General features: G+C 36.5%; 1 protein-coding gene across 2 annotated transcripts in view; it reads right to left on the bottom strand.

Annotated features, from left to right (window-relative positions):
- Positions 1-24479, bottom strand: part of DCP2 (decapping mRNA 2) — a 48997-nt gene extending 24518 nt beyond the window's left edge. Inside the window, exons 1-4 of one of the 2 annotated variants that reach the window (XM_039848473.1) lie at positions 24223-24446; positions 14145-14296; positions 8910-9037; positions 8394-8492 (exon numbers count right to left, since the gene is read on the bottom strand). In XM_039848473.1, coding sequence (XP_039704407.1) covers positions 8394-8492; positions 8910-9037; positions 14145-14296; positions 24223-24275 — 432 coding nt within the window. In that variant the 5' untranslated portion in view covers positions 24276-24446. Of the gene's footprint in view, positions 1-8393; positions 8493-8909; positions 9038-14144; positions 14297-24222 lie in introns of both variants that reach the window. The other variant, XM_039848474.1, reaches the window with a different exon arrangement.
- Positions 24480-26523: the final 2044 nt, after the last annotated feature.

Raw genomic sequence — 26523 nt, 5'->3', positions numbered from 1 at the left:
TAAATGATATATACTTAACATATAATAGTGTATTAGTTTCCAGTATATGATATAATGATTCGGTATTTGTATTATTGCAAAATAACTGAGTTTTCCAGTTTTATTGATACAACTGACATACATCATCATATAAGATATAAAGCATAATGCTGTGACTTACATATACTGTGAAATGATTACCACAATAAGTTTAGTTAGCATCCATCATCTCACATTGGTAGAATAAAAAGTAACCAAAAAAAAAAAAACTTTTTTAAATCGTAAGAACTCTTAGGATCTACTCTCTTCACTGTCATACGTATCTTATAAAGCAGCGTTAACTACAATCATGTTGCACATTACATCCCTAGTACTTATCTTATAAATGGAAATTTAAACCTTCAACCACCTTCCTCCAAATCCCCACATGTCCCCCCACACCCCACCTACCTTTGGTAACCACAAATCTAATCTCTTTTTCTATGAGTTTTTTCCAGATTCACACCTAACTCTTGAACAATACAAGGGGTTACAGGCGTCAAACCCTGATACGAAAATCTGAGTATAACTTTTGACTCCCCAAAAACTTAATTTCCCCTCAGTATCCACAGGGGATTGATTCCAGGGCTCCCCCATCCACCGTAGATACCAAAATGTATGGATGATCAAGTCCACTATGTAAAAAGGTGTGCAATAACACAAACTTGGCATTCCATATCCACAGACTCTCAACTGCAGACTGAAAACAGTCCAGGTATTTATTGAAAACACTCTGCACAGCTCAACCATTTATTGAAAGGTCAACTGTCACTGAGATAATACAGTATTTGTCTTTCTCTGTCTTCACTTAGCATGGATGGAGGCCTCAAGGTCCATCCATGTTGTCGAAAAAGACAGGATTACGTTGTTTTTAATGGCCGAATAATATTCCATTGTGTATATATATATACAATAGAGTATTACACATATGTATACATATATATACACACACACAATGGAATATATACAATGGTACATACACGTGTACGTATATGTGTGTGTATATACACACACACATATCACAACTTCATCCACTGATGGACATTTAGGCTGTTTACATGTCTGTCTGTTGTAAATAATGTTATGAACACGTGGGTCCATATAGCTTTTCAAGTTAGTGTTTTCATTTCCTTTAGATATATTTCCAAAAGTAGAACTGCTAGATCACATGGTAGTTCTATTTTTAATTTTCTGAAGATCCTCCATACTGTTTTCCACAGTGGCTGTACCAGTTTACAATCCCACCAACAGTACACGAGGGTTCCCTTTTCTTCACATCTTCCCCAGTGTTTGTTAACTCTTGTCTTTTTGATAATAGGTGTGAGGTGGTATCTCATTGTGGTTTTGATTTACATTTCCCTATTGAGCATCTTTTCATGTACCTGTTGGCCATCTGTGTCCCTATTGAGCATCTTTTCATGTACCTGTTGGCCATCGGTATATCTTCTTTGGAAAAATGTCTATTCAGGTCCTCTGTGAGTTTAACTGATTAGGCTTTTTTTTTTGGCTGAGTAGTATGAGTTCTTCATATATTTTGAATATTAACCCCTAAGATATTCAGTTTGCAAATATTTTCCCCATTTTGTATGTTGTCTTTCACTTTGTTGACAGTTTTTCTGTGCAGAGGTTTTTTAGTTTGATGCTGTCCCACTTCTTTATCTTTTTCACTTTGCCACTTGTACTTTAGGTGTCATATTTAAAAAATCACTACAAATACCCATGTCAAAAGCTTTTACACGTTTTCTTCTAGAAGTTTCATAGTTTCAGGTATTACATTTAGGTCTATAATACAGACCCAACCCCTGGACCACAGACTGGCACTGATCCATGGCCTGTTAGGAACCCAGCCACGCAGCAGGAAGTGAGTAGTGGGCCAGTGAGCAAATCATCTTTATTTGCAGCTGCTCCCCAGCACTAGCGTCACCTCAAATCCACCTCAGATCATCAGGCATTAGATTCTCATAGGGGCACTGGTTCCGAGTGGCAAAAAGGTTGGGGATTGCTGCTTAAAAACATTACAATTTTTGTGAATGGTATAAAATAATTTCTTTCTCTTACATATGGATATTTAATTTTCCCAGCACTGTTTACTGGAGACTATCTTGTCTCCACTGAATTCTCTTAGTTCCCTTGTCAAGTATTAGTTGACCAAATATGTTTGGGTTTATATCTGGGCTCCTGATTTGTTCCATTGGTCTATTTCTTTTTTTATGCCAGTACCATACTGTTTTGATTACTATAGCTTTAAAGTATAGCTTGAAACAAGTAGTGTGATGCCTCCCACTCCATTCTTTCTTAGAACTGCTGTGCCTGTTCAGGATCTTTTGTGGTTCCATTAAGTTTTAGGATTTTTTCTGCTTCTGTATAAAGTGCCATTGGAATCTCGGGGATTACACTGAATCTATTGATGGCTTTTAGTAGCACTGACATTTTAACAGTGTTAATTCTTCCAATCCATGAACAGAGGATAAAATTCCACTTGTAGGCCAGGACAACCAGAACTCTCTCATATGTAGGTGGTGGGGAATGTAAATTGATACAACCACCTGGAGAACTTTCAGCAGTAGGTATGCAGCTTCCCTATGATTAAGTCCACTCGTAAAAACCCGAGGACTGACTTACCTCAAAGTACATGTATAGGAATATTTGCAGCAGTTTTTTTCCATAATAGCCAAAAACTGGATACAATCCAACGCATAAGATAATGGATAAAGAATTGTTGTGAACTTATATACTGGAATACTACACAGAACAATAAAAAAGAACCAACTACTGTATACGCAACAATATGGATGATCCTGCAGGCATCATTTAAGCCAAAGACACAAAATACAGTCTTTCTCCACTAATCAGTGAAGATAGAAATCAAAATAGTGGTTCCCTCAAGGAAGTAAGAAGTAGATGTGGGCTGAGAAGGGGCAGGAAAAAGTCTTCTGAGGTGCTGGAAATACTCTATCTGGATAGTGGGTTCACAGCTATACAAATATACAAAATGAATAAACTGTTAAGATTAGTGTACTTTGTTTTTCTGATAAAATTTTTTAAAAATTCATATATGGTTAATTCTATTTTTAGTTATTCTCTTTAGCTCCTTTCTTTGAATATACCTTACAATCAGAAATAGACATACCTAGTCATGTTAAGTCTGTATAATAATTAGACACTATGCTAAAAGTAAACTGTATAATCTGTTTGTGAGCAAAGCCTGTTACCTTTGTGTTACAAATTGTACAATGCGTGAGCCTTAATAGGATACTCGATGGGGGATGGGGTAGAAACTGCTGAAAAGAACCATAATGGGCAATCAGTAAATTGAACATGGACTGTTCATGAGATAGATAACAACTACAATGTTACATTCCTGAATTTGATAATTACACTTGTGATTATATAAGAGAACTTCCTAGTTCTTATTTTTAAAATTTACATGCAGAAGTAATAAGGGGTTAACGGGCATTATGTCTTCAATTTAATTTACTATAAAATTATTCAACAATAATAATAAAAGCCACACACACATATGTATCAAGAGTAATAAAGTAAACATGGTTAAACATTAACAGGTAACGTATTCTTTGTGTTATTCTGACCATTTTTCTCCATACTTGAAATTATCTCAATATTAATGCAATTTTAAGGTGTCACATGTAATTAGTTTACTTTTTAGTGTAAATACATACTGTGTACTTAATAAATGACAGGTACTATCCTAGTCACTACAAAAATAAATAAAGCAAGCCCTACTCTTTAAAGAGTCAGTCTAAAAATGAAAATAATCTTTGTAATATGAAATATATGCCAAGACACAGGAGGGTGCTGTGGGAGTACAGAATCAGGATGCCTAACTCAGCCCTGGGTAAAGGTGAGATGAGAATTGTGAGCTGGAGTGGTCACCTCTGGAAGGCTGGCATGGAGAGCATTCCTATTCTGCTGGATATACTTGAGCTAGGACTTAAAAGATGAAGAAGAGTTTGCCAGATAGGTAAGAAGAAATAATCATTCCCTTTAAATAGCTGAGAATGGCTACAACTGAAAAATTATATGGGCGGAAGAGGTACAATATGAGGCAAAATGAAAAGGGCCATCAGTGCTAACACGAGAGGCTTTAAACCCTGTACAACCGAACTGAGAATGAATATAATAAAGTAACAGACGTAATCTTTTGATTTGAAAAGTTTAGATAAAGACTAATTGGCCTCTAAAATTAGGTATTCACTCTCATCAAATAGTTACTAGGAAAAAATTTTAATCTTACATGTAGACATCAAAGATAAAAATTTTAATATCACACCTGTGAATCAAATCCATTCCTGTACTGTAAGTTAATGTTAATAATTGTAATACATAGTTAATGCACTAGTATTAACTTTTCAAATGCTATCAGATAAAAATTCCTAATATTAAAAATTGTGCTACCCAAAGAACACCAGCATAGACAGATGATGAAATCCTCTATGTCCTTTAAGCCTACAAGAAGAGGTGGAATAAGCCAACCGATAGTTCTTCTGTACAAATTCTACAAAGGTAAAATCATATAAACACATAGTCGGTTTCATTACAATAAAATAATATTGTTTTGCCAAATAATAAACTATATGAAATTGTGAAACTACAAGTGAATTGCCAAGTATCATTTGCTTGTCTCAAAAATAGTTGTTTCACAACTGACAACAAATACACTAAGGTTATCCTAACACATCCTTTCAATAATATCTAGAAAATGTTTTTTCATTTTTGTCCTAAATCTGCTTCATTGAATAAGTGATCAGAAATAACCCAATTAAAAAAGGTGAACCAAAAAGATCAAAGAGAAGACTGGAAATTACGAACTAAGATGGTCTTTAGCTTTCTATCAACAATTATTCAATCCTTCTTCCTGAGAAGCCTGCTTGCCACCGCTTCTTTCAGCTCAGCCCACATACACAGTCCTTGTGTGTCAAATTCTGCTATAGCATAACAAAACACCTCTGGACAGCCATATAGAGAGAAATAATAACATTAAAATAACTATAATAAACCAAAATAAAATGTTATAATGACTAAATTAAAATATTAGCAACTTAAGTCTAACAAATTAGGACAAAACTTCTTATATGTTAATAAGGTGAAAATTAAAAGGAACAATGTGATATTAACATAAACTATAAAGAATGGAATAACAATCTAGTTTTCAACTAAGACAACACTAGTGGTTCTCCCTCTCCCTCAGTGCAGCTTCTATTACACTGCAGCACCACCATGTGGCAGAACGACATACTGCAACTCTAGAACTAGTTGAATGACTACTTTCATCACTCAAAAAAACACCAGGCAACTGCTACGCACTGAATTGTGTCCCTCTAAAATTCAGATGTTGAAGTCCTAACCCCCAATGTGACTGTATTTGAAGACAGGGCCTGTGAAGACGTGATAAAGGTTAAATGAAGCCATAAGGGTGGGACTCTAATCCAACAGGGCTAGTGCCTTTGTAACAGGAAGAGCCGCTAGTGCGCTCACACAGGCACTCAGGAAAGGCCACATGAGCACACGAGAGAAGACTGCCATCTGCAAGCCAGAATGAGAAACCTCACTAGGAGCTAAATCAGCAGGCACCTTGATCTTGGACTTTCTAGACTCCAGAACAGTGAGAAATTAATTTCTGTTGTTAATCACCCAGTCTGTGGCATTTTGTTATGGCAGCCTGAGTAACTAATACAGCAACACTTCTAAGACAAAGGTCGTCATTTATAAATCAGGAATAAAAATCAAAGCCTTGCCTTTAAAATTTTTAATCCAAAAATTTATAGAAATTAAAGTTAACCTTTTCTGACAAAGTCCTTTACCAGCTAAAAGAGGATGATATTTAGATCAGAAAGGTTAGAAGTTTGGAGCAATTCATATTATTAAAAGGAAATAATTTTCTCCTGAAATTAAGGGAGTATGGTTCCTCAAAATGCCTGTGCTTTCCTCAGAGCAAGTCAAAAACTCTAAAACAAACAAACAAAAATTTTCATATTGATCCAAAGTAGAAAAGTAAATTTTATTAGAAAATAGAAATACTTAAAAATTACAAATTCCTTGTTTTCATCTGTGTATGTGTGTTTTAGAAATACTTACCCCTTTATAAATATTCCTTGACTGCCTGAATCATAGTAGTCAAGAACATGGACTCCAGAGCCCAACTACCAGGGTTTACAGCCCCATTCTGCTGCTTACTAACTTAGAGAAGTCTATTAGGCATATTACTAAACCGCTATTTCAGTTCTTCACCTGTAAAATGGAGGTAATAGCCTCCCATACTAGTTGTATCCCTCCCAAGACCCTCTTTAGAGCCTATCATCCACACTCCATTCGCCCACTCCCCATGCCCTAAAAATAAATTTTATTTACGTGTGGTAATCTATAGGTATTACCAAAACTAGTACCACATGGACAGGACAACCCTTCACCTTAGCATCCCAGAGCAGAGAACAAACAAGATAAACCAAAGTGAAATCTGGATGCCTCAGTGCACAGATTAACTGCCTCTTTCTCACTCACCTGAAATATACTATTTCTGCATTATCCTGACTCTTCACAATATAGTATATAACACTTGTCAGATGGAGGATTCTAGTGGTAGATGCAGGTAAACCCCTTGGGTATGTGGTACTTCAGTTTGCAAGTTTAGGTATTTGATTTCCTCCAAGTCCCCCCAAGAAAACCCAATTAAAGAGACACCTGATCTCACCCTATTTAGCCTAATTTGTTCTACCAGTTTAATGTAGTGTCTTTTCTGGACCTGGTCAACTATCTCACTGCTGTAGGACTAGTCTAACTCCATGTACTGGACTACAGATAAACTCCTCTAGGTAGGATGCTACAGGTCTTATTTTGTTCTTCCTTAGAAGTAAGAGGACTACAAAGTTGGAGGACATAAAAGGGAAGACTTAAGAATGCTCCATTTTGTCTCCTGCCATCATGAAAAGGCAGGGTTCTTTGTAAAAGCCAATAATGCTAGGAAAACTAGAAAGGAACAGGAAAAGAGGAAGACCAAACATGAGATGGATCGACTCCATGAAAGAAGCCACAGGCATGAGTCTACAAGGGTAGAGCAGGGCTGCTGAGGACAGGACACTGTGGATGTCACTCATTCATAGTCACCAGGAGTCAGAGCTAACTCAACGGCACATCACACACACATCTACAGAAAGGAAAGGGAAACCTCTTAGAGGCTGTGGCAATCCCTCATCCGCTCCCTAAACAGCTTTCAAGTTTAAGGGGTGTGCATAAACTTTTACCTACTTGTATGTAATGGCTTGTCTATAATTTGTTACAAATACTTAGGTAAGATACTCCATACTAAATTTAAATCAGGATTTTCAATTGTTTTTTAAATCCTCCTCCAAAGGAAATAACCACCAACAGTTTTTATATAGTAAATAACCACTAGTGGTTTATAAGAATTTTAACTATTATCTCCCACTAGTAATTATACCCAAAATTAAATGAGGTAGTGAACACTGCTGGAAAACAGTCAGTCAAAAATTAATGATGATGATGATGATAAATAATAAGGAACTAATAATATGAATACAGTACACAATCCATCACTAGGTACTATATAATTAATCCCAAGCAAATGATAAAAACAACTGCTATTAAAGTTCAGAGACAATTATGGGCTAGAGCTGACTGGCTACATTTAAAAATAAACAGCATTTTAAGAATGAACTTTAGAAATTATCCACCCTAAACCTCATTTTACAAATAAAAAACTCAGGTCCTACACAAAGAGCTGCTGGTGGCAGTCCTTCAGGAAAAAAAGGATAATCTGAGCTGGATCTAGAAAGGTACCTAAATAGAATTTGAAAAGTCAGGGAGAAGACTTTCCAGGTAGGAAAAAAATATAAGCAAAAGTTTAAAAGCTGAAACGAGCCAATCAAATTCAGGGGACAAAGAATGGCTTAGTTTTGTGTTGGAGATAGGGTTTCAATACATAAAGAATTAAAGCTTATCCTATAGGTAGTGGGAAGCTAGAGTGGGTTTTGAGCAACAAATGAAAATTTTTATAAAAGCCCAAATTGTGCATTTGTTTGACAGCCAAGTCTATCTATGAACATAAAACAAGAGTTATAACAGCCCAAATGTTTTACCAACTGCAAAACCAATTTTAAAAGAAAAGGTAGGTAGGTGGATGGATGGATGAATAAAAAGGGAATTAAAGAGATAATGGAATAAAAAATGGACAATGAAAGAAAAAGGAAACAAAGAATAAAATGATAGAGACATGTGAGCAAAACAATCGACAGTTATATTATAAAAGTTATTTCATGCAGTCAAGTTCTGGAAAGAGGGTAAGATGGTCCAAACAAGTCTCTATGGCTGTTGCTATGCTTCAAACTGTAATAATTTACCTCTCTAGCAGCACAGTCATGAGGAGCTTCTTCTTTATTTACTTTTCCTTTTGGAAATCCCCAGCCTGATTTCGCTAGGTACCCCTGAACCAGTAGAACCTACAAAACAAGCAAAGATTAAAATAAGTAACTTGCTCTCCTTTCCCATACTCCTTTCTAAAGTCAAAGGTGTTTTTCTCCTTACTTCAGGTAACTGTTATCACCAATTTTATACAGTACTTGGTTTAAATATCTTCTATTGTTCTGAACACATGAGTGTGAAGAAGGCATTCTATCTATTTTAATGTATTTCTTCAACAATGAAGTAACACTTCCTTGTAATAAGCCATACAGCAGTAAGTATAATATTAAGACACAGAATGCAAACAAAATATGCAAAATTTGGCCTTTTAGCACTAAAAATCTATGTATTTTAGAATCTCAATCCTAAACATTATAGAAATAACACATTTTAGTAACAGGATGAAAACAGTTGATCACTATTTCATTAAGAATCTTTCACTTCATTACACTCACATTTTCAAGTGTCTCATCAAGAATAATTGCACCATATGTTGGTACTCCCATTTTATATTCCTTCCATTCATCCAAAACTTTTTCCACATCTTCACCTTGAGGCAGCAAAAATGGACAATGACTGAAGAGTATACATAGTGTTAAGGAAGTTACTTTCTCCCTTAATATTGCTTGTGCACTATACAGAAAGAGACCTATTTAAATCAACTATATATTTTATATGAAATTTCTCAAATCTTCACTTCATCTAAGTTTATCACTCTTTTGTTTTTTCACATTTCCTTCTCTTGAACAAGTCATTGCTAGCTTCTGCATTTAGACTATACACAAATCAAGTAAGCTTTAGATACTCATAGTCCTGGATCCCTAAATTATTAACAAATTTAGGACTACACGAATACCTCAAATACTTCTCACTGAGTCAAATTCATCATATCAGGAGTTGACAGGTACTGAAACCAACAGCAAGAAACAAGTACAGTGCACATATATTGGTGAGAGGGAGAAACTGTCAGAACAAGTTAAAGTGATTAACTGCAGGAAGCAGAACTAGGGATGAAGTATATCACTCTATATGCTATATTTCCTTACTATGTATGTGTATTGCACTATAATTAAAAACACTTTTAAAATGAAGATTTTCTGAAGATTAGAGAAAAAGGCAAATCTGGATATTAAGGAAAACATAGCCTATTTCAAAAGAAATTGAGTATGGCCACTCCCCTAAACTGGGAAGAGTAAAATAATTTTTTAAAAAAGTAAAAACCTAAACCTGTAAAGTATATGTTCAGGCTCCCAATACTTCATGCTGTTAAATGCCTCATCACTATAACACTGTTATCATGAAAAGTGAGGACAAAATTATGCTATGATAGTGTTTTTCAAACCAAGGACATATTCTTAAGGGTCCTCAAATCCTCTTTGATTATATATAGTTTTCATTTGCATTTTAATCTAGAAACATGCAAAATGAGCATATTTTCTATCATTCGATGATCATGTATATCAAGTACTATCACTTGATTTCAGAGATCATATTGGTACTAGAATTACTTTTGGGCTAATTAAAACAAGAAATCTAACATGCAATTGATGCATGAGGGTCAAATGATATCCCAACAAATATAGAAAGGTTTCCTAACACACAGAACAAAGAAAGATGCTGGAAAAACTGGAGTATGGGAATGTCAAAACACCCTCAAAGAAGTCAGCTTTATATTCATATTGTGACTGATGGTTTAAAAAAAAAAAATCACACTAAATTCATTTTATGAAAATATATAAGTTCTACAGCTTTGTATTTAAATTTTTGTTTTGATTTTATAGTTGTACTAAGAAGAGGCCTTCAAAAAGCCCAAAGAAGTCAACCATCTATGACAACCTTGTAATTAAAAGACAGGCACTAAGTTGATCTCAATATAATTATTCCATGCCTTCATTTGGGGAGGGGAAAAAAGGATAAAGTTCGGACGCAACATTAACCATTTCAGGAAGCCCTATGGTTCTACACAGGCTTGCTAAGGTTCTGAAAGGTATTTTCCAATAAGATTGGCTTTAGATGTTTAGGAAAATCACTCATGTGATTTAAAGTTATCACAGATAGTTTTTAATTTAAACACAAACTTTAAATAAATAATTTTTTTTCTATTAAATATTTAACCAGAGGAAAACACAGAAAAACACCCCAGGAACAAAGACAACATCCAATAGTTCAGAGAACAGGTGCTTATCCAGTTTTTTCTCTCTTCCTTCTCCCTGCAATGTTCCTAATAATTTCAAGGTGCATCAGTGCCTCCACAAAGCAATATTATCTCATTTTTCTATGCATTAAACAACTTCTTTAAAGAGAATAATTAAAAAGAAAGGTTTATCAAGATAAATTACATCAACCAACTTAACTTTGGAGACTATTTACACTCTTTGTTTATCTATTATTTCTACCCCCAAACCACAACAAAATGAGTTGACTGAACCAACTACAGTTCAAAATATACTTGGAATTACTGTTGCAAAAGTATTTAAGTATTTGACTAAAGTCCACACAATAAGCAAGTAACAGAATCCAATCCAAAATGACATCAATTTCCCCACTGACTACTCTTATATCCCTCATACTTAATAGTACAGAAAAGCAATTCGATTCAAACATGGGAGTGAAAATTTTTAAATACCATTTTTATTTAATGAGATAATGTATTTAATTTTAAAACATAGTATAATATGCCCTGAATAATTATCATTTCTAATTTTTATTAAAATTGTTACTCTATCACTAATTTTCTTAATCCCCAAACCAAATTATTTTGAGTCTTGAATCTGGGATACTGGGCCTTACACAGTAGTAATTCTAAGAAAAAAAAAAAAAGGAAACACTGATTAAAGAATCTAAGAATTTAAATTAAGCTCGTCCACTTCTGTTACATACACTTTCTATCTTTTTAACAATTCAGTGATTTTTTTTTTTTTATATATACTTCTTTTATTCTAACTTTTTTTTTCCTGCAAAAACATGAAAAAATCTGCTTTGGGTACAATCATTTAGACAGTAATCTCCATCCAAAATCTTACCATTGTCTTAGATAATACCAATTTCCCCACAGACGTCTCCCCTCAAGCTCTTGCCTCAGTTACTTACATTCCTGGCGTTTCATTCCCCCACTTCCAGGACCAACTCCCGCAGCAACATTCCGTACCCTGCCATCACTAGAAGTATTCTGGCAATTTGATTAAAACATCCTGAACATAACTTTTTATGGCACTCTTGATTACTCGCACTATATCATTATTCTACATTGATCTTTGACTATTTTCCTTTGTATTAGCACCTTTCTGCTTTTATTTTTTTCCCTAAACAACATGGTCCATCAGTTTAATCAATCTCTATGCAATACTCAAAATTCCTTTGCCCCATCGTTCTCTGAATATAGCTCCCTGGCAAAACCTCAAACTAGGAAAAAATCCAGGATACCCATTCTCTAGTCACATTGCTGAGTTTACTGAAGAAAAATCACAAGATGATGCACAAGTTACATAAGAAAAATCAGAGGCAAAGAAGAAAAAAAAAAAAAGCCTCACGATTTGGCCAAGGTTGCATGGCTGGTAATGCTAACCCAAGGAACCTGCCTCCAGATCTCATGCTGGTAACTTTTATTCTATGCAGTCTCTCCACTTCAATATCCCACAGGTACCACAAACCAACCTGTCCATAACTGAATCCATCATTCCCCCACAAAATTTCTCCTTTATTTTTCTGCAAATGGAATGGCGTACCCATCCACTCAACTGCTCAAACCAGAAACCTGAGTACCACTCTTGATTCTCTTTTCCACCTCTCCTCAGACATCCAAGTTAACATGAATTTTATCTCCTAAACAGTATCCAAATTTAATCTTTTCTATCCACTTCTGTCACAGGCTTCCATTTCTAATTCATAAATTAGTGAAATAGCATCTTAACTGGGTTCCCAGTCTCGCCTCCCTCCAATACACTGTCTACACTATTACAGAGTTCTTTCAAAACACTCCTAGAGAGAAAAAACACAAATGTGGCAAAATGTTAACAACGGGTGAATAAATAATACGGGTATGATGTCGGTTCACGGTAATCTTTCAACTTCTAAGTGAAGTTTTTTCCCCTAAATAAAAAGTTTAACTTTTTTAAAGCTATATTCTACTATTCTTATGAAGTCCAAATAAACATGGCCTACAAGACGATTACAAACTTTAGCCCTGACTTACTCTCTGTCATCATCCGTTGTCCCATAGCATTTACTCTAAAACCCAACCATATTAACTTTTTTCACCTTTTCACATGGATCTTTCTCACACAGACCACTTCCTCCAAAGAAAACTTTTATCTAGCTCCAAGCCTGGGTTGGGTGTGCCTCTCCTCCGTTCCTCTTGAGCCCTGTGCTGCCCTATCATAATTTACCTTACTGCACTGTAATCATTTCCTTTCCTGCCTCCCTCTCACCTTCCTCAGGACAGGGACTGAATCCACCATGCTCAGAGTATAATGCCTGGCACAGAGTAAACGCTGCTATTTAAGGAGTCTACCACATTAGTAATCAAGGCTTTTTCCTCCATATAACTCAATTTAAAGAAACAAAACAGGTTTTTTATTTAATAGCAAGCTTAAAAGTCACGTGCATACACACACAAAAGCTTATCCAGAACCCCAAAGTATATAAAGTTGCTCTGATAGAACCCTGAGTCAATGTAAAATAGACCGCAGAAGAGGATTTGCCAGTTTTGACCATGTTTCTATAACCTGATTACAGCTTCTTAAAAGTAAAGTTTTCTATAATTTCTCCACAGAACCTACTGCCAAGCTTTTAAGAAAGAATGTTCAGTAGTATTTCCATTCCACTTTGAGTCCTCATTTACTTCCCCATATTTAATCAGTAAAACAGGTTACTCATTTATTCCATTGACATGTCTCTTCAGTCTTTTCTTTGTAGTCCCTCTACTATGGTTCAGGACCTTACTGTTCCACAGCTCAAGTAATTTAACAATCCACCCTATATGGTTCAACCTATCCTGCCAAAGAAATCTTCTTGAATACATTTGAAAATGACCTGAGTAATATTCTTTAGGCTTGCTCAAAAACTTTCTATGTTAAGAGTTATCTAGAACAGTATTCACGCATTTTTCTGCAGAGCCCTAGGGGGTCCCTTGTTTCATTGAGCCCTAAGGGCTCAAAGAAAATTATAGGAAGTATGAGGGTTATTTTAGGTCATTTACTCCCACTCCAGTGTACTACTTGAACTTGTGGGTTCAAGGCCATTTGAACACAATTTGTGGTTAAAAAGAATGACATACAGAATAAAAATCAAAGGCCTTTGGCTCCGAATGTAAGAAGCCACAACCTCCCGCCCCGACCCCACGTACCTTCCATTCACATCTCCTATCATATCCTTGTAAGAACCCTCTGCTCAATTCAAACTCATTTACTTCCTGAGATATCCCTTATTCCTTTACAACTCTCCAATTCTGTTTAATCCCTATTTCTGAACTAAAAGAAAATCAAATAATTCTAATCATCAGTTCACATTTCAAGGGGTCTTCTACATAAAAATACTAATAATTGTGTCTTATTTATATTTGACAATCTTTAGAAATCAAGTATGTTTCATCTAATAGGTTATAAATCTCAAAGACAAGCAAAAGGAAATTTGTACTAACATATTTTACTAACAGGAATGAAAGACAGTCATTATAGTAATAAAAAGGATATCAGCTTTAGCAAAGTCTCTTATCCCACACTGAGGTAATCCTGGTGTGTTCTGCATGTAGAAATCCAAGTAAAACCAATGGGCAAGTTCAATCTGAAAACACACTCGGATAGCATTGTCTCTTTCCTCGCTGGGAATATGCAAAATAAATCGGCTGTCAAAAACAAAAACATAAAAATTATATTTACAAACCAAAATAACTTATTTAAATCTATTTAATTGCTTCATCCGTGCCCCACCACCATAGAAAAGTGACCAAAAGCAGTGCTAATCAAGGAAGCAAAATTTAGGGGAAATTACTACAGGGAAGGTGAGTCTGAAAATAAGCAAACAAAAAAACGATATCACATGTATCTTCACTCAGAATTTTTTCAAGATGTCATTTATCCTCTGTTCACAAGTACAGAGATAAACAAACTTAAGAGCCCACTAACAGTAAAGGTGAGCAAAAAAACAATCTTTGCTAGGATTTCCTCCCATGTCTGGTAACATTTTCTAAGAACATATACAAATATATTCATACAATCAAACAGAAAAGATGTTAGATAGCTACTTAATCTTCACATTTATTACAAAATTCAAATCTGCTGCTCATTAATAGACCATACTTCCCAAAGAGACTCAACTACAGAACCTGATTCCAAACTAACTTTCAAATATACTCACTTTTAAAAATCCTAAATTGTCTTTTCCAAGCACATTCGTATGGGGGAGAAGGGTACAGGTATTTAGTATACATATAGCATAAATGTATGCTATATGTACATATGTATATGTGATTTAAATAATAAATCCCCTTTCTTGTGCAACAAACAAGTCGGAATTTATAAGTCTAAATAAATGTGATTTACAGCAGTCATTAAGCAACCACTGCTTCTTCTACTGCATAGTATCTTTAGTAATACTTTTTCTAGTGACTTTTGAGACAGATTGAACTACATAAAAGGTTTTTAGAGCTGCTCTTAAATGTTTAAAATAGTATCACCCTGTTTGATCACTTACACTATTCACTAGCTATGATACTTAAATGTTCTTGAGGGTTTCCAAGTTTCAAATCAAATTTCAAAATACTTTTAAATTATAAAAATAATGTTACATTTCAATAGAGGAAGTAATAAGTAAATGGTAGCACAAATGTATGTACAATAATCTACATTTCAATATAGAAAAACTACATAAAAAGGATCTTAAGCTACATATACACTAAGAATAAAATGTGTAACATGAAACTCTGATAGCATTACCTAAGATATAAAATCTAAACTCTTCTATGTGGCGTTCAAGAGCTGGTTGCTGCTCATCTGCACAACCTTTTAAGTCACTCTAAGAGGTTCTTTATACCTAGCAATATCTAATTCTTGGAACCCTACTAGATTGCCTTCCACATACTATTATCTATACTCCCCTTCTCTTGCCCATCTAGCAAACTCCGATTCATCCTTCATGACTTACAAACACTACTATGTAGGTATACCAAACTCCTCTAAACAGATTTATACACACTTTCACACTCCTACCCCATTACAGCAATTGCATGATTTTTACTATTATTGTCCACAAACCCTTCCCAATTAGTTCCCTGAAATAATGTACTATATCCCTGCATATTTTTATTGCCATAGTCTAGTAAACCATCTGACATAAACTGTTAATGACATACTGATAGTTATATCTTTTCAATGTTTACACAGGTTCCTATTTCTGTTAAGATGGAGAGAGCACACTCCACTCTGCCCCTCCCATAAAATGCAGCTGTAAAACCTGGACAAAACGCATGGAGCAGCTATTTGAGAACTGCGAAAAGTAAACAGCAGCGAGAAGTTTGGGAGGAAAGACGTATTCAAAGTGAATTTACCATTTTCCATGCTCTAGTATCCCCTGGCTGGACTAGGGGGTCGAAGTGGGCACCAGCAAGGACAGAGAAAGAGCTCCAGATCAAGAAAGGAGATTCAAAGCAACTCCTAACACTCGAAGACAGCGGGGGAAAGTCCCCCCTTTTTTTCTTTTCCCCATTCTCTCATGTCCCAGCCCCAAAGCAATACCATTGTGGTTACACAGGTGGCAGCAGCAACAGTGTCTGTAACAGGGACCCACAACAGAGGCTAAAACTGAGGGACAGGAACCTTCCTCTCCAATTCCAAGAGCTGTGTGATCTCAAAAAAGAAGAGCCAATCTCCACTGTTTTTTAATACTCCAGTCGCTTGGTACCAGACATGGGCAGACTCACATGAAGTGTGTGACAGAGTGGCCTTTTGGCTATAGGACCAAAAAGGGAAGATCCAAGGAACTGAGAGGTGCCAGGGAGATAGCAGAGGAGCAGTTCGGGAAAATGACCTCAGGAAATTGTTTATGAATTCGGGTTAAACCCCAAGCTGCAAAAGCTTGGATTAAGACTACAGACAACATACCACAAACTTTGTGAAATGAACTGTGAGACAGACAATGCCCAAGTCTCAAAGACTAGGCAGTGGGCAGTACATACAGGGAAAAGGCACTGCAAAAACTAGCCTTCTTTCATCTCACTTTATTTAACTTACCTCTTACCGCCATGTCTAAAAAAGCCCTGTCTGCTATTTCTTATTTTCCTCAGTTTGAGGCATTTTCTATTTCCATTATGGAAAAATGCATAATTAACTGTACTTCTGCTCCTGTTCTACACACTTTTCTGATCTCTCCATCCTCTTCAAAAAATTATATCAGTTTTTGTTAGTCATGTTTTGCACTACTGACATTTTGGAGCAGATAATTGTCAAGAGGAGGTGTCCGGTGCACTGTAAGACGTTCAGTAGAACCGCTGGCCTCTGCCCATTAGATGACAACAGCACTCCCTGCCAAGTGCTGACAAGCAAAAATGATGTCCAGATATTGCCAAATGTTCCCTGAGGGGAGCAAAATCACTCCCGGTTGATAACCACAGTATTCAGTCTTTATAGTACTATAACTCTGTAAATGCAATTCACAACTAAACCATGTAGTAAGCTGCTTTCCTTTCCTGTACAAACTTGTTCTCCCACAATTAATAAAGGTTTTGTCATTGTCTTTGCTTCATTTTCTCTATATTTATCACTAATTCGACCTTCCACTGGTTTCCCAAAATTTTTTTTTGATGTTAATTCAGATGCATCAGTTTCATCTTGAAGACTATCCAGGAGCCTTCTGATCTGTACCAATCTGGACTGGTTGTCATCTATATCTGATACACATCATCCTATGCTGTCCTTTCACTAGCATCCTATAGTTCCCTATGCCTTTATCCTATATTAAATCTCATATTTCTTGTACTCTGTCTTGTACTACATCTGAAAGTATCTTTACTCTTTACTCACACTTGATAATGTGGTTGGGTAAAAAATTCTAGATTGGAAATGATTTTCCTTCAGAATTCTGAAGATAGCGCTCTCCCCGGCCAGCTTCCCATTCTGATGTTAAGAAGATCGAAACCATTCCAATTCTTAATCTTTTCTATGATCTGTTTTTTGTCTGAAAACTTCTAGGTTCTTCCTTCTGTTCCCCGTGTTCTGAAATTTCTCAGTCTCTATTTTTCATCAATGGCACCAGACAGACATTCAATGGACCTTAACTATTTGAAATTTCATATCCTTTAGTGCTAAAGGACCTCATGACGATCCTCTTATGATTCTTTACCTTTCTCTGGTATTTCCTACATCTGATTTTCCCCTATTATTTTCTGGGAAAAGTTCTTTATCTTCCAAGCCATCTACAGAGTTCTGTGTTCCTGCTCTCATATTTTTAATTTCCAAATGCTCTTGTTTAAATTATGCTTTTATAGATTATTGCGTCATTTCATGGTTGTAAAAATCTACCTAAGATCAATGTAGGTTTTTTTTTTTAAGTATTCTACCAACTGCATAGTTTTATTCTTCCCAGCAGCTTTTTCTTCCTGTTGAACACAAACATGTACTCACTATAAAGTCATGTTTTAAACTTTATCTTTAAAGTTATCTTAGTTTTAAACTTTATATTTCATGTTAAAAGGCCTATTTCAGATGTTCATATTTGTGTGGTAGACCACAAAGTTATCTAGGAGGCTCATCAAACTATGAGGCACCACTGAAGATGATGAGACCGAGCCATCTGAGGAACCACTAGTCAAATAACCTAAAGAAGAAACTTCTAATCTCCTACCAGGAGGGTAAAAGCCCGGCTGTCAAATTCTAGAAGCTGAGCTTGAGGACAGGGCTGAAGTTTTCAGTTATGTATACAGGATGTATAAATTAACTTCTGCCACTTTTAAGTATTCTCTTATTCTAAAGAACAATGATGCTACTGCAGCAGTCTCTCATTCGGGTCTATACCACTTTTCCTTCTGCTTGAGTTTCCAAATTCTGTTGCTCATCTCTTCACCCATTCTTCTTTTCCTTGTGGGTTTATGCATTTAAAAATTTAAAAACAAAACACTACTTTATAGTGAGTACATGTTTGTGTTCAATCTACTATCTTTAACTAGAAATTCCCACTTCAACAAAATCTAGAAGACACTAACCACAACCTAAAAGGTGGTAAAAAAAAAAAAAAAAATGCCCAAGATGAAGACAAATCCAATCCCATCCTCATCCCAATTCAGGAAAGCTCCAAATGAAGAAAGGTAAGCTGGAGGATAGGAATAAGAAATAGGACCAAAAAGGGGAAGGAAAGCAAGGTCTGTTTATGTCATAGAAGAACGTCTACTCTTTCACTCCTTTTATTCTTTATAGAAGTTTCTCCTACAAGGCAAAACTCCCCCGTGCTGGTTCTCAAGGGTCCCCCAGTGTCAGAGCCAGCTTTCTATCTACTCACATAGAAGAGAAGCCTATCCATAAGCCATTCTACTGCCTTATCTTACACATATAAAACAACCACCAAGAATCACCAACACCTAAGGAAAATCTGGGGCATGACAAAGAAAAAGTTAAAGAACTGGCCTTCAAGAAAAGACAATGTTGAGAATATCTTCTAGAACCTTGGTACTCAAAGTGTGGACCCTGGGCCACCTAGAAGCATAAGTATGAGAAGAGAAACAGACACATTAGTCAAGTCATATAAAGACTAAGGAAGTTTTACTTTCTAATAACCCCCTCAAAGGAAATTAGTTTAGAAATGTGCACCAGCAAAACAAGAATGAAAACATAAGATTCAAGAGAAGAGAGACACTGGGAGAGCTGTGAAAGGGAATTCCAGTACACCAGTTGTTTGGCAAGTGAACCAGTCCAGACTAAACTAGAGGGGCGGGAGTCTCCAAGAGGGCACTCTGGAGGAAGAAAAGAATTCTGTAGAAAAGATGGTGTAATTTAGTGTGCAACTGAGGATATAATAAAGGAGCAGATCGGCGGGAGGGAGCAGCTAGAAACTTTGGATGTGCTGATGGAGAGAAGATGTACAACAGAATCATGGCCCAAAAAAATGTGAAGCAAAACACCCAAGTTAGAACAGAAAGACAATAAAAAAAAATTTTTTTTAAAAGATTTCAAGAATATCTCGAAGGAATCAAGGAATAATCCCCCTCCAGAACAAACAAACAAACAAAAAAACTAAAAGAAAGCATCATTTTGACCAATTTGTAGCATGTATGAAAAGAGAATTCATTGGGACGTTCTCAAGATCCTTATCAAGGTATGGTGACTATGGGCTGATGGAAAAAACAAAATCTTAGCTACTGTAGCCTTGCCTCTACAGTGAAATATATGTACATAGTTATACTGTATAACAAATGTTATTATAGTTCAGCTTTTGCAATCAACAGACTTCATAAGGTTACAAAATGAAACGTAAATATTATCTATCTTAATTTTTATTTTAGTTTGCCTGGAGAGCTGAGGGAATTGGGTAAGAAAGAAATGGAAGAAAAGATGGGGCACTAATTGCCTCCCCTTATCAAACAGACTCAAGAGATACTGTAAGTTCATACAACAGTATAACCAAAGGTAACCAATGTAACAATTTAAAATAGTGATATAAGTATATTGGAAGGAGGCCAAGGTCAACAGCAGGCACAGTAAACCAAACCCTCACCTAGTATTTACCAAGGTAAACTAAATACTCAATCTAATATCTAAAGTTGATGAAACAAGAAATCGGTGCAAATATATTTAAATATTAAAGTATTCACCAGAATTCAACACAAAACAGGTACTAGACTGAAGAGTTGAACTGAGAAAGGGGTAGGGCAGGAGACTGCTGTTTTTCATTTATAAATTTCTCTGTACTGTTTGATTTTTTTAAACCTTAGACATGAGTATACCTTCATAACAATTAAAAGCTGGCTTCTTTAAGAAAAAGGAGATTTTAGCACATTAAAATTACACTTCAATTTTCATTCTGTGCATGTTTTTGAACTGTTTTAAAGATTTTAAAGTATGTATGTATATACACATATATGTACACAGAAAAATATGCTTTCCACAATAATTTGCTATTGGAAAATTTCTCCATCTCACAAAATGTCATATTTTCAATGTTCCCCAAGATAGAAAGAATATTAGCACAAGGATTGCCAATTAGTACAAAAATGTTTCAGTAGAATTGAACACTAAAATGGCAAACTGAAAATGAGAACAATATAATGAACCTACCAGACCACCAAAATAGCAGCAACATTTGTAACCAGAAAATATCTTTCTCCTTTTAACAGAGTAGCCCCACCACTATTTCTTAAAGGGGCTTTTAAAAAATACTTCAAACGTCTCTTTAAAAGAGAAACAACTTACCAAACTGTATTTTCAGTTTTTACTTTAAAAACATGCTTTCCAATTCTTTAATAAGCTAATTTAAATAGCAAAATTTTAAAAACTGTTTAACTTTTAATATCAAAAATCATGGTGCACCAAAGGCAAGTATCACCATAAACCTGGTGCACAGTTCCTTTTTTATATACACATACTTTTTTTATAAAGCAATTTGTGTTCACTAGAACATTTTAGACTAGAGTCTTCTCTTCTCTAATTCCATTCCACCCAGAAATAATCAGTGTTATCAGTCTGGTGTACAGTTGACCCTTGAACAACATGGGTTTGAATGGCACAGGACCACTTGTACACAGATTTTTTCCCAATAAATACTTCAAATGTATTTTCCTTATGATTTTCTTAGTAACATTTCCTTTTCTCTAGCTTACTTCCTTTTAAGAATACAGTATATATCACGTATAACTTGCAAAATATGCTAGTCAATTGTTATTGGTAAGGCTTCCAATACAACAGTAGGATATTCATAGTTAAGTTTTGGGGGGAGTCAACAGTAGGATATTTGTAGTTAAGTTTTGCGGGGAGTCAAGTTATACGCACGCGTGCACACGCACACATACACACAAACATAAATACAGAAAACATTTAAAAATTTGTTTTAATAAAAGGCATCAAATGACTAAATACATTATTACACTCAATAGTAGACTACATCTCTTTTCAAGACACAAAGATTTTCTTTCAGTTTACTGTTTGCTAATTTCCTTAGAAATTTCTAATGGCTGCACAGTATTTCAGTAAATGAAATGCTGCATATTAAACCATTTGAAAAATAACAGTCTATGTCTTAGGTTATGAGCAGTCTAACAGTTACAAAGTACATCTTGAAAATTTAAGTCTCTTGCTCAAATTTTCACATAAAAATCAATCTCAAATTTTAACTTTCTCCAAAACTTATTAATATATGATCAATAACTGAAGTAGGCACAATTAGCAGGAACATGTAATTTATCAAAAATCAAATTAACACAACAAAAAACCTCTTAAATATACTACTAATAAGCAGAACTGGAGAAAATATAAAGGGAGTAACGAGAATCAAGACCAAACTCATAAACCAAAAGGTACTTAAAAGAGCAAAGAAGTGAAGAAAAATGAACCTTTTTCAACTTACGCTTCATTCTTATAGAAATTAAACATAAATTCTAAGTGTAAAAATTTCTGAAAAGGCCCACAATCAAAAGCCTGAATTGTTAATAAAAATCAATTAATCAACAAAGATATTACAAATATTAACTTAAAAACAGCATTACTTTTAAAACCTAAAGTTTTAAGAAATGGTTACTTGGCAGTCACTGGGATGTAAAGTACGGCACAGGGATTATAGTCAATAATATTGTTATAACTATGTATGGTGTCAGATGGCTAGTAGACTTATCTAGGTGATCACTTTGTAAGTTATAAATGTCAAATCACTATGATGTACACCTGAAAATAATATCATACTGTCTGTCAACTGTAATTGAAAATTATTTTTATTTTTTAAAGAAACCACTATTCGGTTTCGTTATTAATCAAGATAGCTAGCCTCAACCTTTAAACACATTATCCTTACAGAGCCAAAACGATAGCAAAAAAATTCTTAAAGGAACAAAAATACACTCACTGGAAAACCAAGAATCATTATTTAACACTCAACAGATGTTTAACATAGTGTTTACAAACACAACAATTACTTTGTGTGTAAAGAGGTTCCACACGTAAAATCAATTATAATGGTTGATATTTCTTTAAATGATGTAATCCTCTGTAATATACAAAATAAATCCAATACTAGTAGGAAGTTTAGATTCCCATAAAACGTATAATTATCCATCTTTTTCTAAATAAATCTGTATCTCTATGAATCCATACATAATTATTGCTCACTTTTCCAAATATTTTTCTAACTATAAATGCACATCCTTTTAAAAATCTTGAAAACATGGTAAAAATCATAATCCCACTTTTGCCACACTTTTTCTAGTCATTGAGCCATACAGACATACATATATCAAATCTTTCTTTTCTTAAAATATTTGGAATCAAAAGTGCCTTTTAAATGGCTCATTCGAATCTATCATATTCCAAATATTACAATCATATGTCCACCAAAGAAAGAGTGACAATAATTCTTGTTAGTTGCAAAACTATTCTATTTACTTATCTACATGTACCCTTCTTTTGTGAAGTTTAAAATGTTAGACTTGATTTCCTATTGCATGCACCTGGCATAGGAGAAAAAGCACAGGCACTGTAGAGAAAAAGGCCTAGGTTTCAAATCTTGATTTTCTGAATTACAATGAATGTTACCTTGCAAATTACAACCTCCAAAGGTCTGTCAGATGAAAATAGAAGTAACTGCACCTACCAAATAGGGTTGTTTCGAGGATTAAATAAAGATAAGGGAGAGCTCAGTGTCTGGCACACAGTAGTAATCTCACGAATATTAGTTTTTTCCCATTTAAAAAAAAAAGCGTGAAGGAGACACAGACTTTTAGATATAAAAACACATCAACTGTAAAAGATGTTATTTTAACAGAGCTTTTAATTGAAATAATTTATTTCACAACCCACTTATACCTGACAACTCCTCAGGGTATTACTGTCCAAAAATTTTGCTCCGAGAAAAGAAAAAAAAAACATTTTAAGTTTATTTTACACTTTTGGCTACCTGAAATCATAACTGACAAGAGGAAAGAATGAAGATTTCTCCTGTAAATGTATATCGAATTAAAACCCTGAGGTTAAGAATTTCCTTTAAGAAGGATAATTAAGGGATGAAAAGAGCAACTCGATTTTGTTTTCTCCTTCCAATGATAAGTTTGGAGATGAACAACAGAGTAATTCTTTATAGCAATTTACGGAAAATGCCACGAGAAAAGGGGTACGTTTGAAAACTGCTCCCTGCGTAGGTCCGGGGAACTGGAATTCTAAAGTTTAAGACCCTGGGGGGGTCTTATGACAGTAGTAGCGAACGAGATGAAGGGAGAAGGGGAGAAAACGGTCTGTAAAAGTCAGAGAGACAGAAAAAGTAATGGGAAGGGGAGGGGGCGGCCGAAAAACGCTAACGACCCAGGTTTCGGCGAAGCGGCTTCGCTTGCGGGAAAGCGAACCAGCTGCGGAACTGAAGAAATGGGGAAATCCCAGAGCTCCGCGAAGGATGGAAGGGGCGTGAGAAACAGGGAGGCTGCGGCGGAAAAAGAGGGGTGGTGTCGGCCCAGAAAAGGGTCGCCGCGGGAAAGGGAGCAGCGGCGGGACCGGAAAGCGAGGATAAGGATGTGGGCGGCGGGAGCAGGCGCCGAGGCCTCTGCAGTCGTCTCATCCGAGCACGGGGACAAGGGCCGGCGCGGCGCGGTACCTGCAGAGATCGTCCAGGACGCTGCCGGGAATCTCCACCCGTTTGGTCTCCATGATGAGGACCCACAGCAGGAGCAGTGCATCCCGGCTCCGCGCGGCCGGGGACCGAGGGTACGGCACGGAGACTCCGGCGCGCCGGAGAGCGGGCGGCGGCTCCAACGAGGACCAGCGGGGGAAGGGGCGAGACCCGCGCACTTCCGTCCCGCACCCTCAGCCCTGGACCCCCCGAGGCTGGGCCGAGGCGCGGGGCGGAGCCCCGGCACTTAACGCCCCTGTTCTGCTTGAACAGCCCAATGGGAAGCTGGAGAATCGAGAGCCTGAGCACGCTGGGCCAATGAGGCGTTTGCTTATTGGTCCGTCGTCTCCAATCCGTCTTCAAGGGACTCAGTTGCTACTCAGAAAACCAACTTCCCGCCGCCTTTGACGGAGCCCTGGGGTGGGTACGCGCACGCGCACCAGGACTCCTTTGCGCTACGAGGAAGTCTAGAGGGCTCAGGTCTTCCCTATAGACCCCGAGACTAACACGAGGACTTGGGCGTGGCCTGTACGTCCTCTCTGTGACTGAGTAGTCTCTCCTTCCTCTCCACCGCCGACCTCGCGGGCGCGTTCCGCTCTGCGCAAGCGTGCCTTCACCATTTCTGTCACCGAATATCCTGCCGACCCGCAGCCGCCCCACTGCCTCCAAGCCAAGGGCTGTGCCTCCTTTCACTACAAACTCCTGAAGAGGGCTGTCATTTTGGGAGTGGTTCACCTCTGTCCCTTCTCAGGCACCCAACCCCGTAGGTGAAGACAAGCGCTTTATCCCAGGATCTGACACGAAATGAGATCTTGGAAGATATTGACTGAACTTGAATTCGGGAATCTGCATTCTGCCTCTACACTCTCAACTCACTCCAACCTGCTAGTCCTCATTCACTCCTCATCTGAGATCCTACTTCCTCTTTTTACGTCAGACTCACATCCCCCCTGCACACACACACACACACACACACACACACACACCCCTTGGTCACAAGTTTAGTCCGTTCTTTTAATGTCCCATTTAATGTCCCATTGTTTCTCTTAATTTCTGTCCAATTGCCCTCTTTTACATCAGGTTCACGTTATTTCTCCTCACTAGTGCAAGAGCTGCCAAACCAAGTACCTCTGCCTCCATTCTTGGCCTGTACGACTGTCCACCTCATTTTGTTTGGTTTTGTTCACATATGAACAGGTTACATTTTTTCGGCTTCTGATGTATGATCAAGCCCAAACTTTATGTAAGAGCCCTGTTATCTATTTTACCCTGTTTCCTTTCTTTTTGCTCTTTATTGGAGAATTCCTCAAATTTATCTTCTAGCCAGCCATCTATCCAAGTTTTACTTTTCTAGAGTTCTCTTTTGTTCTTCAAATATCTCTGTTGTAGTGTCATAGCCTTCATAAATTTTCCCATCTCTATGAGGATATTAATACATTTTTAAAGTTCTCTTCCTGAATAGCCTCACATTCCTCTCAGCTGCATTTTGCTATTAATTAGATCTCCGTCTATCATGTTAGAAGTTTTCTGGTGTTCCTCAACTACAGGCGTACCTTGTTTGCTTTTATTGCACTTAGCTTTATTGAGCTTCATAGGTGTTGCATTTTTTTTTTTTTGGTTGTTGTTTTTACAAATTGAAGACAAGACCCTACATGCACACCAGCAAAAAGATTACTGCTCACTTTACTGCAAAACTCTTTTATGACAGTGGTCTAGAACCAAATTCATAATATCTCCAAGGTATGCCTGTATTCACTCAACAATAGGGAACTAAAAAATGAGTTAAGTGCTATAAAGACTGATTGGAAGCTCCCAGCATGTTGATGAGGCTCATTTCCTGAGAGCGTCTCTGTAGGATGATCTGGCTGGGCTGTTGGTTGGGAACACATGGCATCAGTATCTGTAGGACATTCTTTTCAGCTGGTGAAATTCCATAAAGACAAGATCCTTCGGGGTGTCTACGTAAGAAATTTTTATGAGTTTATTTGAGCCAAACTGACAACATATGCCATGGAGCAAGCTCTCAGATACTCCCAAGAATGGCAGTTTTGCAGCTTATTTTATACATTAGAATCAAAAGAGAAAATGTAAAGAGGTGCATGAAATCCGTTCGTGGTAGAAAAGGAGACAGGAGAAAGCATAGTGGGGAAAGCTCTAGGACTGGATAAAAGGCAAATGGAGAAACACATACTTCTTTTATATTGGTGGGTACAGGATAGTTAGTAATTCACATTTACAGCACATAAAGACAGTATGCAAGGAACAGGATAACAATGAGGGGTTCTG

The sequence above is a fragment of the Pteropus medius genome, unplaced genomic scaffold, assembly GCF_902729225.1.
Source record: "Pteropus medius unplaced genomic scaffold, Ma_sr-lr_union100, whole genome shotgun sequence".
In the NCBI taxonomy this organism is placed as follows: domain Eukaryota; kingdom Metazoa; phylum Chordata; class Mammalia; order Chiroptera; family Pteropodidae; genus Pteropus; species Pteropus medius.
This window is presented reverse-complemented; position numbering and strand designations above follow the sequence as displayed.